Source organism: Physeter macrocephalus, chromosome 19 (assembly GCF_002837175.3).
Source record: "Physeter macrocephalus isolate SW-GA chromosome 19, ASM283717v5, whole genome shotgun sequence".
Taxonomy (NCBI): Eukaryota; Metazoa; Chordata; class Mammalia; order Artiodactyla; family Physeteridae; genus Physeter; species Physeter macrocephalus.
This window is the reverse complement of record NC_041232.1, coordinates 49,494,294-49,510,724: the sequence shown is the minus strand read 5'-3', so window position 1 is coordinate 49,510,724 and position 16,431 is coordinate 49,494,294. Positions and strand designations below refer to the sequence as shown.

At 35.1% G+C, this 16,431-nt stretch overlaps 1 protein-coding gene across 7 annotated transcripts in view; it reads right to left on the bottom strand.

Annotated features, from left to right (window-relative positions):
• Nucleotides 1–16,431, bottom strand: part of KIAA1328 (KIAA1328 ortholog) — a 393,845-nt gene that overhangs the window by 368,543 nt on the left and 8,871 nt on the right. For all 7 annotated transcript variants that reach the window (XM_024120502.3, XM_024120503.3, XM_028480601.2 and 4 more), the window contains one exon: nucleotides 12,625–12,719. In XM_024120502.3, coding sequence (XP_023976270.2) covers nucleotides 12,625–12,719 — 95 coding nt within the window. The remainder of the gene's footprint in view (nucleotides 1–12,624; nucleotides 12,720–16,431) is intronic.

Below are 16,431 nucleotides of genomic sequence, written 5' to 3'. Positions count from 1 at the left end.
TCTCTCACACTCACACACACACACACACACACACACACACACACACATCAAACAGAAAAGATAGTACTGTTAAAGTAACTGAGGAACAAGAAATGTCTTTTTTCATCTGTATATTTTACATAAACTCTTGCTGTTTTATATACAGGCATACTTTGTTTTATTGCACTTTGCAGATATTGCATTTTTACAAATTTGAAGGTCTGTGCAACCCTGTGTTGAGAAACTCCACAGGCACTACTTTTCCAACAACATCTGCTCACTTTGTGTCTCTATGTCACATTTTGGTATTTCCTGCAATATTTCAAACATTTTCACTATTATTAAATTTTTTATGGTGATGTGTGATCAGTGATCTTTGATGTTACCATTGTAATTGTTTTGGAGTGCCATGAACCACACTCATATAAAACAGTGACTTAATCGATAAATGTTGTGTGTGTTCTGACTGTTCCATCAACTGGCCATTCTCCTAGCTCTCCCTCTCTTTGGCGCTCCCTATTTGCTGAGACACTACAATATTGAAATTAGGCCAATTTATAACTGTAAAATGACCTCTAAGGGTTCACGTGAAAGGAAGAGTCACACATCTCTCACTTCAAATCAAAAGCTAGAAGTAATTAAGCTTAGCGAAGAACGCATGTCGAAAGCCAAGATAGGCCAAAAGGTAGGGCTCTTGCACCAGTTAGCCAAGTTGTGAATGGAAAGAAAAGGTTCTTGAAAGAAATTAAAAATGCTACTCCAGTGAACACTCCAGTAAAGCCATTTCCATAACATAAAAGTGCAAGTACTGATGCAGAAGCTGTAGCAAGTTATCCAGACCTAGCTAAGATAATGAAGGTTGCTACACTAAACAACATATTTTCAATGGAGATGAAACAGCCTTCTACTGGGAAAAGATGCCATTTAGGATTTTCATAGCTAGAGAGAAGTCAATGCCTGGCTTCAAAGCTTCAAAGGACAGGCTGACTCTCTTGTTATAGGCTAATGCAGCTGGTGACTTGAAGGTGAAGCCAATGCTCATTTACCATTCTGAAAATCCTAGGGCCCTTAAGAATTATGCTAGGGCTTCCCTGGTGGCGCAGTGGTTGTGAGTCCGCCTGCCGATGCAGGGGACATGGATTCGTGCCCCGGTCGGGGAGGATCTCATGCTGCGGAGCGGCTAGGCCCGTGAGCCATGGCCGCTGAGCCTGTGCTTCCGGAGCCTGTGCTCCACAACGGGAGAGGCCACAACAGTGAGAGGCCCGCGTACCACAAAAAAAAAAAAAAAAAAAAAAAGAATTATGCTAAATCTACTCTGCCTGCACTCTATAAGTGGAAAAACAAAGCCTGAATGACAGCACATCTGTTTACAACATGGTTTACTGAATATTTTAAGCCCACTGTTAAGACCTACTACTGCTCAGAAAAAGATTCCTTTCAAAATATTACTGCTCATTGACAATGAGACTGGTCATGTAGAAGCTGTGATGGAGATGTACAAAGATTAATGTTGTTTTCATGCCTGCTAACACAACATCCATTCTGCAGCAAGGAGTCATTTCAATTTCCAAGTCTTATTATTTAAAAAATACATTTTGTAAGCTGCCATAGACAGTGATTCGTCTGAGGATCTGGGCAAAGTAAATTGAAAACCTCTGGAAAGGATTCACTATTCTAGATGCCATTAAGAACATTTCTGATATATGGGAAGAGGTTAAAATATCAACATTAACAGGAGTTTGGAAGAAGTTGATGCCAACCCTCATGGATGACTTTCAGGGGTTCAAGACTTCAGTAAAGGAAGTAACTGCAGATGTGGTAGAAACAGCAAGAGAAGTAGAATTAGAAAAGTAGCCAAAGATGTGACTTAATTGCTACAATTTCATGATAACTTTCATGGAAAAAGAGTTGCTTCTTACGAATGAGCAAAGTGGTTTCTTGAGATGGAATATATTCCCGGTAAAGATACTATGAAGCTTGTTGAAATAACAACAAAGAACTTAGAATATTACATAAACTTAATTGATAAAGCAGAAGAGGGTTTGAAAAGATTGACTCCAATTTTGAAAGAAGCTGTACTGTGGGTTAAATGCTGTCAAACAGCATTGCATGCTACAGAGAAATTGCTAGTAAAAGGAAAAGTCAATTGATGCAGCAAACTTCATTGTTGTCTTACTTTAAGAATTGTCACATACACCTTAGCCTTCAAGAACCACCATCCTGCAGTCAGCAGGCATCAACAGCGTGGCATGGTCCTCCACCAGCAAAAAGATCACGACTTGCTGAAAGCTCAGATGATGGTTAGTACTTTTTAACAATAAAGTATTTTTAAATTAAGATATGTACATTGGGTTTTTTTTAGACATAATGCTATTGCACACTTAACATACTACAGTAGAGTGTAAATATAACTTTTACATGTACTGGGAAACCAAAAGGGTTGTGTGACTCACTTTACTGTGATACTCACTTTACTGTGATGGTCTAGAACCTGCAATATGTCTGAGGTATACCTGCATATAAAATATATATATATACACACACACATGCACATATATGTGTATATATATGTGTGTATAAATGTATACACACACACCCATATGTGTAAAGCAAAATGGTACTTCCTTACAGAAATTACTTTAAGTGTAAATGGATTACATCCACCAAATGAAAAACAGAGGTTGGCAAAATGGATTAAAAACAAACCCCACAGTCCAACTATATATTGCCTGCAAGAGACTCACTTTAAATTAAAAGACAGAAAGGTTGAAAGCTAAAATATGGTCAAAAGATATTTCATGCAAATACCATGCAAATAGTAACCAAAACAGAACTCGGTTGGCTTTTTACTAACATCAACCAAAATAAACCTTAAAACAAAAAATGTTACAAGACAAAGAGACAGATGTCATAGATTTATAAATGGGTCAATTCTGTAAGGATATGTAAAAATTATAAAAGTAAACACGCTACACATCAGAGACCCAAAATATATAAAGAAAACATGAACATAATTGAAGAGAAAAGTAGATAGTTCTACAATAATATTTGGAGACCTCAATAATCTACTTTCAATGAATAGAACATCTAGATGAAATATCATCAATACAAAAAGAGAGGACTTGAACAACACTATAAACCAACTAGATCTAAAAGACATATATAGAACACTCTACCAAGCAACAGTTGAATCAACTTTTTTTTCAACTGCACATGGAGCATTCTCCAGAATAAATTATATGTTAGGTCACAAACAAATCTCAAACAACTCTCACAAACAAATCTCAATACAGTTAAACAGGAGTGAACGAATACAAAGTATCTTCTCCAAATGCAAATCAAAACTACAATGAGATATCATCTCACACCAGTCAGAATGGCCATCATCAAAAAATCTACAAACAATAAATGCTGGAGAGGGTGTGGAGAAAAGGGAACCCTCTTGCACTGTTGGTGGGAATGTAAATTGTACTGGTTCTTTATGTGTTTTGGACACAAGTCCATGGTGGGCGGAAGTATTATCAATGTCTGCTCTCTTTTTGGCGTGACTCTTCACTCTCTGAGAGCTGTGTTTTAAAGGGGAGAAGTTTTTAATTTGAGTGTCTACCAGTGCATACGTTCTGCTTGCACTGAATTCTCTTCTGGAGCCAGTTTGAAAATCTCTGGCCACTTAAAGATCATAGATATTGTCCTATGTGTCCCTCTACCAGCTTTTTTGTTTGTTTGTTTCCATCTTTCACAAAACTCAGACCTACAATCCATCTGGAACTAATTTTTCAAGATGATACAGGTAGGATAAGGATTCATTTTGCCCAAATCGATGAGACGCCATTTAGGGGAAACATCACACCGTCCCACGACGAGGTCACCTGTGTCCTGTGGGAGGGGCTGGACCCGTGGAGGCTTAGGGTTCTCCATCTAATTTACTAAGTCTACATGTCTATGCTTAGACCAAACTGCCTTGATTAGGAGGGTGGGAGGGAGGGAGATGCAAGAGGGAAGAGATATGGGGACATATGTATATGTATAACTGATTCATTTTGTTATAAAGCAGAAACTAACACACCATTGTAAAGCAATTATACTCTAATAACGATGTTAAAAAAAAAGTAACTTCTCTAGTACAATAAAATAAAGCTAAAAATCAAGGGAAAGAAGAGTGGAAATTCATAAATTTATGGAAATTAAAAACACACTCAACAAATGGGTAAAAGAAAAAAATCATAAGGAAAATTAGAAAATACTTTGAGATGAAATGAAAATGAAAATAAAACATACCAAAACCTATAGGGTGCAGCAAAAGCAGTGCACAGAGGGATATTTATAGCTGTAAATGCCTACATTAAAAAAGAAGAGAGATTTAAGGACTTTCCTGGTGGTCCAGGGGTTAAGACTCGGCGCTCCCAATGCAGGGAACATGGGTTCGATCCCTGGTGGGGGAGCTAAGATCCTGCATGCCGTGAGGCGAGGTCAAATAAAATAAAATTTTTTTAAAAAAGAAAAAAAATAAAGAAGAGAGATGTAAAGTCGGTAACTTAACTTTACACCTTAAGGACTAGATACTCGAACCCAAAAGTAGCAAAAGGAAGAAAATAATAAAGATTAGAGGAAAGATGAATGAAATAGAAAATAGAAAAACAATATAGAGAATATACAAAACCAAAAGCTGGTTCTTTGAAAAGATTAACAAAATTTAAAACTCTTTAGCTAGACTGATAAATGAGAGATTATGTAAATAAAATCAGAAATGAAAGTGAGCACATTACTACTAACTCTACAGAAATAAAAAGGATTGTAAGAAAATAGTACAAACAATTGTATGTCAACAAATTGGATAACCAAGATGTAATGAACACATTCCTAGAAATACAAAAATTACCCAAACTGACTCAAGAACAAATGGAAAATCTGAACAGATCTATAACAAGTAAAGAGATTGAAACAGTTATCAAAAACCACCCAATAAAGACAAGCCAAGGACCAGATGACTTCATGGATGAATTCCACCAAATATTTAAAGAAGAATTAACACCAATACTTCTCAAACTCTTCCAAAGGACATAAGGAGAGGGAAAACTTCCTAACTCATAATATAAGGCCAGCATTACCTGATATCTAAGCCAGACAAAGACACTATGAGAAAAGAAAACTACAGACCAATATCCCTTATGAATATAGATTCAAAACTCCTCAAAAATGCCAGCAAACCAAATCCAAAAACATATTAAAAGGATTATACAACATGACCAATTGGTATTTATCCCAGTAATACAGGAATTGTTCAACATAAGAAAATCAATTGAAACACCAAATTTAATACAAAAAAGGAAACAAACAAAAAAGTTATGATCATATCAGTTGATACAGAGAAAGCTTTTGACAAAATCTAAAACACTCAAACTAGGAAGAGAAGGAACCTTCCTTAATATGATAAAGGGCAATTATGAGAAAAACACAGCTAACATTTTATCTCACTGATGAAAAACTGAAACCTTTCCCACAAGACAAGGATGCCTGCTTCCACCACTCCACTCAATGTTTCATTCAGGCTCGAAACTTCAAGCCAGAGTACTTAAACAGGAAAAAGAAACAAGAGGGATCCAAACTGGAAAGGAGAAAGTAAAACTATCTCTATTTTCAGATGACACAATCCTATATATAGACAATCCATAGAGAATGCACAAAAAAATTATTTAAACTAATTAATAAACAAATTTAACAAAGTTTCAGAGTACAAGACCAATATACAAAAATCTTTCGGGGACTTCCCTGGTGGCGAAGTGGTTAAGAATCTGCCTGCCAATGCAGGGGACATGGGTTCGAGCCCTGGTCCAGGAAGATCCCACATGCCACGGAGCAACTAAGCCCGTGTGCCACAACGACTGAGCCTGTGTGCTGCAACTACTGAAGCCCACGTGCCTAGAGCCCGTGTTCCACAACAAGAGAAGCTACCGCAATGAGAAGCCTGTGCACTTCAACAAAGAGTAGCCCCCACTGGACTCAACCAGAGAAAACCTGCGCACAGCAACAAAGACCTAACGCAGCCAAAAATAAATAAATAAATTTACTTTAAAAAAATCTTTCGTATTTCTATACACCAGCAATGAACAATCTGACAAGAATATTAATAAAACAGTTCTAAGAGTATCAAAAAGAAGAAAACACTTGGAAATAACCAAGGAAGTGAAAGACTTGTACACTGAAAACAATAAAACTGAAAAGAAATTAAAGAAGACCTAAATACTGAAAGATATTTCATGTTTGTGGGTTGGAAGACTTAATACTGTTAACATGGCAATACTCCTCAAAGCAATCTATAGATTCAATATGATCCTATCAAAATCTCAACTGCCTTTTTGCAGAAATGTAAAAGCTGATCCTAAAAATCATACAGAATTGCAAGGGACAAAGAATAGCTGAAACAATCTTGAAAAGGAAGAACCAAGTTGTAGGATTTGTATTTTATGTTCTCTACAAAGTTAACACTAATCAAAACAGTGTTGGGGACTTCCCTGGCACAGTGGCACAGTGGTGAAGACTCCGGGCTCCCAATGCAGGGGGCCCGGGTTTGATCCCTGGTCAGGGAACTAGATCCCACATGCATGCCGCAACTAAGGAGCCGGTGAGCTGCAACTAAGGAGCCCACCAGCCGCAAACAAACAAACAAATAAATAAATATATATATATTTTTTAAAAACCGAAAAACAGTGTTGCATGGGCATTAGAATAGACATGAGGATCAATGGAAAAGAACTGAGAGTCCAGAAATAAAGCCATACACCTCTGGTCAATCATTTTTTGACAGTGGTGCTAAGACCACTAAATGGGAAAACAATGGTCTCTTCAACAAATGGGACAAATGGATTTCTATGTGCAAAAGAATTAAGTTGAACCACTACCTCTTACCATACACAAAAATTAAACCAAAATGAACCAAAGACCTGAATAAAGAGCTAAAACCATAAAATTCATAGAAGAAAACATAGGGTTAAATCTTCATGATCTTTGATATGGCAGTAGTTTCTTAGATATGTCACCAAAAGCACAATCAACAGGAGAAAAATTAGAAAATTTATCATCAGTAATAAAATCTTTTATGCTTCAAAGGACACAAGAAAGTGCAAAAACAACTTACATAATGAGAGATTATCTGTAAATCATGTATCTTTTAGTGGTCTAAAATCTAGAATATGTAAGACTATTACAACAACAACAAGAAGAAGACAAACAACCCAATTAAAAAATGTGCAAAGGACTTGAACAGACATTTCTCCAAAGAAGACTTACAAATGTTGACATCATTAGCCACTAGGAAAATGACAATCAAAACCACAAATAAGATACCACTTCATACTTACTAGGATGGCTATTATCAAAAAAATGAAATACAACAGGTGTTGGTGAGGATATAGAAACATTGGAATCCTTGTACACTGTTACGGGGAATATAAAGTGGTTCAGCTGCTGTGGAAACGATTGGTAGCTCCCCAAAAAGTTCAACATAGAACAACCTAAGACCTAGTAATTCCACTCCTGGGTATATAGCCAAAATAACTGAAACAGGTGTTCAAACAAAAACTTGCACATGAATATTCATAGCAGCAGTACTCGCAATAGTCAAAAGGTAGAAACCCAAATGGCTATAAACGAATGAATGGAGAAACAAAATGTGATGTATCCACACAATGGGGTATTTTTCAGCCGACCTTGAAAACATTATGCTAAGTGAAAGAAATCAGACACAAGAGGCCACATATTGTATGATTCCAGTTAAATGAAATATCGAGAGTAAGCAAATCAATACAGACAGAAAACTGATTAGCTACTGTCAGGGGTTAGGTGGAAAGGGAGAATGGGCAGCAACTGCTTAATGGGTACAGTTTCCTTTGGGGTGAAAATGTTCTGGAACTTAAAAGTGATGGTTATGCAAAACTGTTAGTGTATTGAATGTCACGAGGGGTCAACTGTATGTTATATGTATTTTACCACATTATGGTAAAAAACACAATGATTTGACATATATATAAGGTACTAGAATAGTAAAATTCGCAAAGTAGAATGTTGACTGCCAGGGGCTGGCAAAGGGAGGAATGGGGAGCTTTAATGGGCACAGAGTTTTAGTTTTGCAAGATGAAAAGGGTTCTGGAGACTGGTTGAACAACAACGTGAATACATTTAATACTACTGAACTGTAGACTTAAAAATTGGTTAAGATGGTAAAATTTATGTTATGTGTATTTTACCATAATTAAAACATAAAGATAAAAAAATACATAATGACATTTCATGAAAACTACAAGCATTTCTCATGTTACAAAAATCTCTAATAAAATATTAGCAAATCAAACTCAGTAATAGATTAAAAACAAAACCAAAAACCACCATGACCAAATGAGGCTTAGGCCAGGAAGGCAAGGTAAATTAAGCATTCAAAAACCAATCAACGTATTTTACCAGAGTATAACAGAGAAAAAAACATATTATCAGCACAGTAAATGAAGAAAAATCATTTGACAAAATTCTACTCCTATTTATGACTAAAAAAAAAAAAAAAACCTCACCAAACTAGGGACAAAAATAAATATCCTCAACCTGATAAAGAACATCTACAAAAAACCTATAGCTTACATTGTGCTTAATAGTTAAAGATTTAAGATAACAAAAAGAAGGCAAAGATGTCCACTCTCGTCACTTTCATTCAACATTGTCCTGCAGGTTCTAGCCAATGCCAAAGGGCAAGAAAAAGAAACAAAGAATCTATAGATTGTAAAGAAAAAATAAAACTGTTTTTATCTGTAGATGACATAATCCTGTATGTGGAAAATCCAAAGTACTTTGGCAAAAAAAACTAGTATAACAAGTGAATTTTAAGAAGTTGATGGATACCAAGTCAATATTTAAAAATCAATTGTTTTTTTCAAATTAGAAATGAAATAAAATTTAAAATTAAGTGTACAGTATAGTATAAAATTAAAATTACACCATTTATAATAGTATCAAAAAACATAAAATACTTAAGGATAAATACAACAAAATATGGGCATATTTTACACCCTGTACCCCTGAAAACTAAAAATCATGCAGAAAAAATGAAAGAAAATCTAAAAAAATAATGGAGAGATATGACATATTCAAAGATTGGAAGACTCAGTGCATGTTAATTTTCCTCACTTTGATCTGTAAATTCAATATACCCCAAACAAAATTCCAGGAGGCAATGTTCTTTTAGGAATTAATAAGCTGACTCTAAAATTTAGTGGAATGCAAAGGACCTCAAAGAGCCAAAACAATTTTCTAAAAGAACAAAAAGTCAATAGGATTTACCTGATTTCAAGACTTACTATAAAATGACAGTAATCAAGTTAGTATGGTATTGGCGTCAGGGCAACATATAGGTCAATGGAATGAAATAAAGTGCCCAGAAATAGGCCATGCATATATAGTCAACTGATTTTTGACAAGGAGGCGGAGGTTAATTCTGCAGAAAAGATATAGTCTTCTCTAACATAGGAAAAAAATCTTTGCTACTGTGGGATGGGCAAGATTTCTTAGATGCAACACTAAAAACATGAACCATAAAAGAAAAAACTGATGAAGTTCATCAAAATAAAAAAAAATTTGCTTTTCAAAAGAAAATATTAAGAGCATTAAAAGCAGGTTGGGAGGAAAAAACAAATATTTGAAAACTTACATCCAGAATATATAAAGAACTCTAATACTTCAATGTCAAGAAGGAAGGGGGTGAGTGAAAAAAAAAAACAGGAAAAAGATTTGAACAGACACTTAACAAAAGACTGGCCAATGATCACATTAATCATTGGGGAAACACAAATTCATTCCACAAGGAAATATCACTATACTCATGAGAATGGTCAAAATGCAAAGAAATGACAATACCAAGAGTTACTGAATATGCAGAATGATGGAACTCTCATAAGTTCCTAGCGGGAGTGTGAAATAGCACAACTACATTGGGAAACAGCTTGGCAGTTTTTTTATAAAGTTAAATATACACTTAACATATAACTGAGTAATTCCACTCTTAAGTATTTACAGAAGAAAAATAAAACATCATAGCCATACAAAGACTTGTACATGAATGTTAGAGTAGCACCATTCATAAAAGGCAAATACTGGAACAACCCAAATGTCCATTAATAGATGAATAGATAAACAAATTAAGATACAGGCATACAATGGAATACTACTCAATGATAAAAAATGCATTACTCCTATACAAAAATTTTTTAAAGTCTCAAAAACACTATGCTCTGAAATAAATCAGATATAAAAGGACAAATATTATATGATTCCACTTATATGAGGTATCTAGAATAGCCAAATTCATGAAGCACATAGAACAGTGGTTACCAGGGAATAGGCAGTGGGGAGAGTGAGGAGTTATTGTTTAATGGGGACAGAGTTTCAGCGATGAAAAAGTTCTGGGAATGGATGGCAGAAACGGTCACATAGCAACACGAATGTACTTAATATCACTGAACTGTACACTTAAAAACAGTTAAGATGGTAAATTTTATGTTATGTATATTTTACCACACACTAAAAATCATTTTGCTGAGGGAAAAAAGCCAGACAGAAAAAAGTACATACTGTTGGGCCATTTATACTGGTGTGTCAGAACATATAAAACTAAGCGGTAATAACAGAAATCACATTAATGGCTGCCTGGGATGGAGGATAGAGGAGGGGACTGACTGTAAAAGTTCTCAATGTAACTTTCTGGAATAATCTTACATTTGTCAAAACTCAGTGAAATATATAATTAAAATGGGTACATATTATCGTATATAAATTGCACTTCCATATATTATATTTTAAAATAAATGAATAAGTTTGAGGAGGGAATGAAATGCAACAGTGTAGAAAACAGTATTATAGATATTATAGACTCTTTTCTAGGAATGAGGTTATGTTGTAGTACAAAGAAGGTAGTAGCTAAAGGGAAATATCTGGTCAAAGGAGTATATATTTTCTCTCTCAAGGTGAAAGAGAAATGACTATTAAATGCCAGCAGGAAACCAGTTATTTGAAATCAGGTTGAAAATTCAGAGGTAAAAGAACATGAAGGCTAGAAATGTTCTGTTGCCAGTGTTTGAGGTACATGGAATTCCATCTCTACTTTCCCACTTGCACAAAACTGTCTTGAAGAAAATAAAAAACGGTTTGGCAAGTATGAGTAGAAAAACATAGACTGAAATATCCAGCAGAGGAAACTTAGCAAATTCAAGGAACCAAGAATACATTATTCCCATATACCTGTATGTTAATAGTTAATATAGTAATAACAGGGGTTTTTAGCAGTCAAATTTGTACTAATATTAACCTTGTACTAATACAATGACCTTCTACCAAGAATTGAGCACTTTGCTAGAAAGCAGAAGTTTACTGAAACCAAAACAATAAGATGTCAAGTACTCTCTAAGCCTGGTAGCTGAAAATATATCAGTCAGGACAATAATGGCAATTCAGGACCAGTACATATGAAGTCAAACTAATTGTAATTGCTCTAAGGACATCCACATCCATCTTCGTGCTAAAAAGCCTTGTGAGATGATCATAAATTAAATGTTTAACAATTAAATATTTTCCCAATACAAAAAACACTACTTGAGATCATGAAAACTCTACTTCAGGGAACAGAAGAGTCAAAGAATTCTAGTGAAAGAGGTTACTGCTTATCTCAGGTGGCATATCACATTCAGACTAAGGCAATGTACTTTGAAATCTCATACCTTGTAACCTAAGCCCCCAAAACATCACTACTTTTTGTCATCTTTTATACCTGTAATTCTATGATTTAATAAGGTAATTTTTAACTTCAGTCTTTCTAGAAAAGCCTCTACAAACATCTTGTAAGGTCTCAAAATGAAACACTTCATGTAGTTATCTTTAATTAAAAATAGAGAAAGAAGAAAAAGACCTACTATTTCCAAACATGAAATTCAATGATAAAAATAAATACAATTTTATCAATTTTTAGGTATGGCCTTCCCCTAAACTTAACTTTTATAATTTATATTAATACATTTCTCTATAGGCATCTTCATTTATTATTTAAGACCCCAAAACTTGATATGTATATTAACAAAAAAATTATACAAAGTAAATATGCTTCATACACATCATTAATAAACTGGAATAGTATATCCAAACAGCTAAGAACTCTCATTCTCAAAATTTAAAATCCCTTATTTGAAAGTATCAGAAGTTAGCAAAATGACAACTTGTATTCTTGTGAAAGATGACAATAAAATGAATGTTCTTTTCTGTTTCAGATACTAAAGCAAAAGCAAAGTGCTATGCCTCTGATTACAATATCAACCTACAACAATAGCAGAGCTAAGTTTCAAAATGTTCCTTCTTGATAAATGACTGCTGCAGATATTTCCATGAAACAATTTGGGAAATTAAATAAACCAGAAAACATAACTGGAGAGTGTTTCTTTTCCATTTTACGTTTTTTTCTACTTTTCTTTCTGGCACCACAGGACACCTTTTTTTCTAAAAGTCACGGCTCCCATAAGATCAATGACACAATGACATCAGAACATATTTGTAATTTTCTATTTTCAAAAAAACCACTCTCTCATATAGTAATGCATTTCATATAAGGTTTTGTCTCACCTGGCCAGTTCTTTAATTAAGTTTGCAATGCGTCTTTTGTCTTCAAGACATAAATCCTTCAATGATGCACTCTTTATTCCTCCCCTGCAGAAATTCTTAAAAAAAAAAAAATCCTTCTGATCAACTTTCACAAAAAACAATTTTTAAGACTTTTTGAGAAATTTCTTAAAATAAGCACAGGAGATGAAATTTCTTGGATCTCTTTTATCTGGTAGAACACTATTTGCCATTTCATTTAAACCTACTGTGAACTCAACACAGGCTAAGGAACCATCTGTCCACCAGGGGACATCTGAAATTTACACAGAAAAGCACACAGAAAGAACTCTTAGGCAGAAATGTGCCTGCTTAAGTGTTAGGGAGTATTAAGGAAACAACTTTCCCTTGGTGAATGTCACAGAAACAAACACCTAATGGAAGATACTGAGAATCTTTCCTACACCATAGCCCCATGGCTTCTTAAAGGTGTACTAAGGCTGGCAGCAGAAGCACCAGTTCTAAGCTCTCAATATATCCAAAGGTCCATTCCAAAGGGTATTAGAACAAAGAGTAATAGTAATAATAGATAACATTATACCTAGTATTATTAGGAATATTCTAAGTATCTTATACTTATCCATTTAATTTTCACAACGTTATTAGGTAGGTATTATTCCTATTCTACAAGGAGGTTACATATCTTGCCTAGGAATATAGCAGTTAGGTAGCAAAATCAAGACTCAAGCATTGATTCCAGAATCTATGTTCTTACTCACTGTACTATCCTATCTCTTGTGCTATAAAAAGTTCTCCTAGTTCTTGAACATCAAAGGGGGGCTTTAAAGCCATGAAACCTAGGGATTCACAAGGGAACTGGAGGTAACTTGTAAAAGGAACATGTTAAAAAAAAAAAAGAATCCTTGGCATTTGTGTAACCACAAAGTAGGTGGCCAAGAATAATCCAAGACCCCTAAAATGAATCCTGGAATTACTGCTACCCAAATATGGAAAAGACAGGGGAGAAAAAGGAAATGGGAAAGAGGATATGGTAAAAAAAAAAAAAAAAAAAAAAAAAAAAATTAAATGGATTTGGCTTTAGATTTTAGATATAGTCAATTTAAGATGCCAGGAGGATATTCATGTGCAAATGTTTAGTCAGGAAGTTAGAAATGTGGGTCTGGTTCTCAAGTCAGAGTTTTAAAGATTTAAAACTCAGCCATATGTTATTATTGATAATGTTTAGAATTTTTTTATTTTCTTTATACTTTTCCATGTTGTAAAATTTTCCTTAAAGTTAAGAAAAAAATATTAGTTTTTAAAAATCATCTCCTAACGCAAGAAAATAAATTAAAATTGGTTTTTTGAAAAGACAAGAGGAGAATCAGAGGCATACGACATTGTGGGAGAAAAAAGTTGCAAGAAGAATGTGGGGTTAACGGTGCTAATCATCAAAAAAGTTAAACAGAATATAAAAAGAAGTCACTGGACTTGGCAATGTAAAAAATTGCTGAAAACCCTTTAAAAGAAATTTCAGTAAACAAACAAGAGAAACCCTTGCACACAGGTAAGAACTTCGGCAGCATTGTGTTTAGGCAAAAACCTGAAAATACAAATGTTTGTCAACCAGAGTTAAACTGTGGTATATTTATACAATGGAATTCTGTAGCTACTGGTTGTTATGCTGTTGACATTCATCTTCAAACCCATCCCCCATGCTCTGTTTTGTGATGCTGAGGCTGAGATTCTGGAAACTTCATTTCTTCTTTGCCACAGCGTTCTGTTAAACTCTGCCAACAGGAAGAACTAGAGGCTCTCAGAGGAAGAAAGGACACATTCCTTTCTCTTTGCTTCCTGTTTCTATCAGTGCCACCTCTGTCAGAGATCTTTACCCTGGCAAGAACAGCTGATTCCAGTTGGTAATTCTTCTAGCCCTCGTAGAACCAGCCTTTATCATGTCTGCTTGGGGATAGCAATACCAGTCAGTCTGGTTCCCCACCATCGGAGGTCAAAGTTCCAGCTCTAAGTGGCTCCCCATCCAAGCTTCTAGGTTTTAATAATTCCAACTTGTTCTGTTTTCCCAGCCCTAAAGATGGTGGTTGTTTCTTGCAGTTACTACCTACACGATAACCTAGTGTGCCCTTTTTGCTTTTCAGTTCTCCAGCACCAATTTAACAAGTCTTTATATTAAATACTCTCAGTTAAAATAACTGACTAAACCCTGACTGAAATATCAGTGAAAGGAAATGAAATACAACTATATGCAACATAAATAAATCTCAGGAACATAATGTTGAACAAAAAAGCAAATCACACAATACGAGATCATTTATATAAAGTCTGAAATATATATAAAACTAAACAGTGTTTAAAAAATAAATACATGTTTAGACCATATAGGACAGGGGTTGGTAAACTACGACTGCAAGCCAAATCTGGTGCAAAGCTTGTTTTTGTAAGAAAGGTTTATTAAAACACAGCCATGGGGGACTTCCCTGGTAGCGCAGTGGTTAAGAATCTGCCTGCCAATGCAGGGGACATGGGTTCAAGCCCTGGTCTGGGAAGATCCCACATGCCGAGGAGCAACTAAGCCCGTGCACCACAACTACCGAGCCTGCGCTCTAGAGCCCGCGAGCCACAACTACTGAGCCCACGTGCCACAACTACGAAGCCCGCGCGCCTAGAGCCCGTGCTCCACAACAAGAGAAGCCACCACAATGAGAAGCCTGCGCACCACAACAAAGAGTAACCCCACTTGCCGCAACTAGAGAAAGCCCGCGTGCAGCAACAAAGACCCAACAGAGCCAAAAATAAATACATTAATTAATTAAAAACAAAACAAAACACCGCCATGCACATTCTTTTATACATTGACACACATATGGCTTTTTCCACACTACAGTGGCAGACTTAGATAATTAAGACAGAAACGCATGTGTCTCACAGAGGCTAAATAATTTCCATCTGGCCCTTTACAGAAAAAGTTTGTCAACCCCTGATATAGAAAAACAAAAGAATGACAAACACAAAATTCAGGATAGAGATTACCAAAAAAGATGCTATGCTATAATAAGGGAAGGATACATCTCTACAGACAGACACTACCTCAGACTGCAAGGAAGTCTGAGGCTCTTCTTAGTCAATCTTTCTTTCTTTCTCCTCCCACAGTTGCCAGACTTGTAGTGAAATTTTAAGCCTCTCCTTGAATTACAATAGCATCATGGCAATTCAACGGGGAAAAGAATGGTCCTCTTAATAAATGATACTGGACCAACAGACTATCAGTATGGAAAAATGAACTTGCTATAAAGTTTGTCGCATTTTTAAATCTCAGGACAGTTGAAATAAAAGGAATCCAAACTGAAAAGGGGTATGTAAAACTATCTCTATTCACAGATGGCATGATCTTATATATAGAAAATTGTAAGAAATTTACCAAAAAACTATTAGATTAGAACTAATAAATGAATTTACAAAGGTTGCAGGATAAAAAATCAACTGTGTTTCTGGACACTAGCAGTGAAAAATCCAAAAATGAAATTAAGAAGACAATTCCATTAATAGTAGTATCAAAAAGTATAAAACACTTAATACTTGAAAATAAATTTAACAAAAGGAGTATAAGGCATATACACTGAAAACTATAAAACATCACTGAAACAAATTAAAGAAGACCTAAATAAATAGAAAAACATTTTACACACCATATTCAAGGACTGGAAGACTTAATAGTATTAAGTTGAGAGTACTCTCCAAATTGATCTAAAGACTCAACACAACATAGGGGTGGGGGAGTAGGAAATACAAACTGTGGGGTGTAAGATAGGCTCA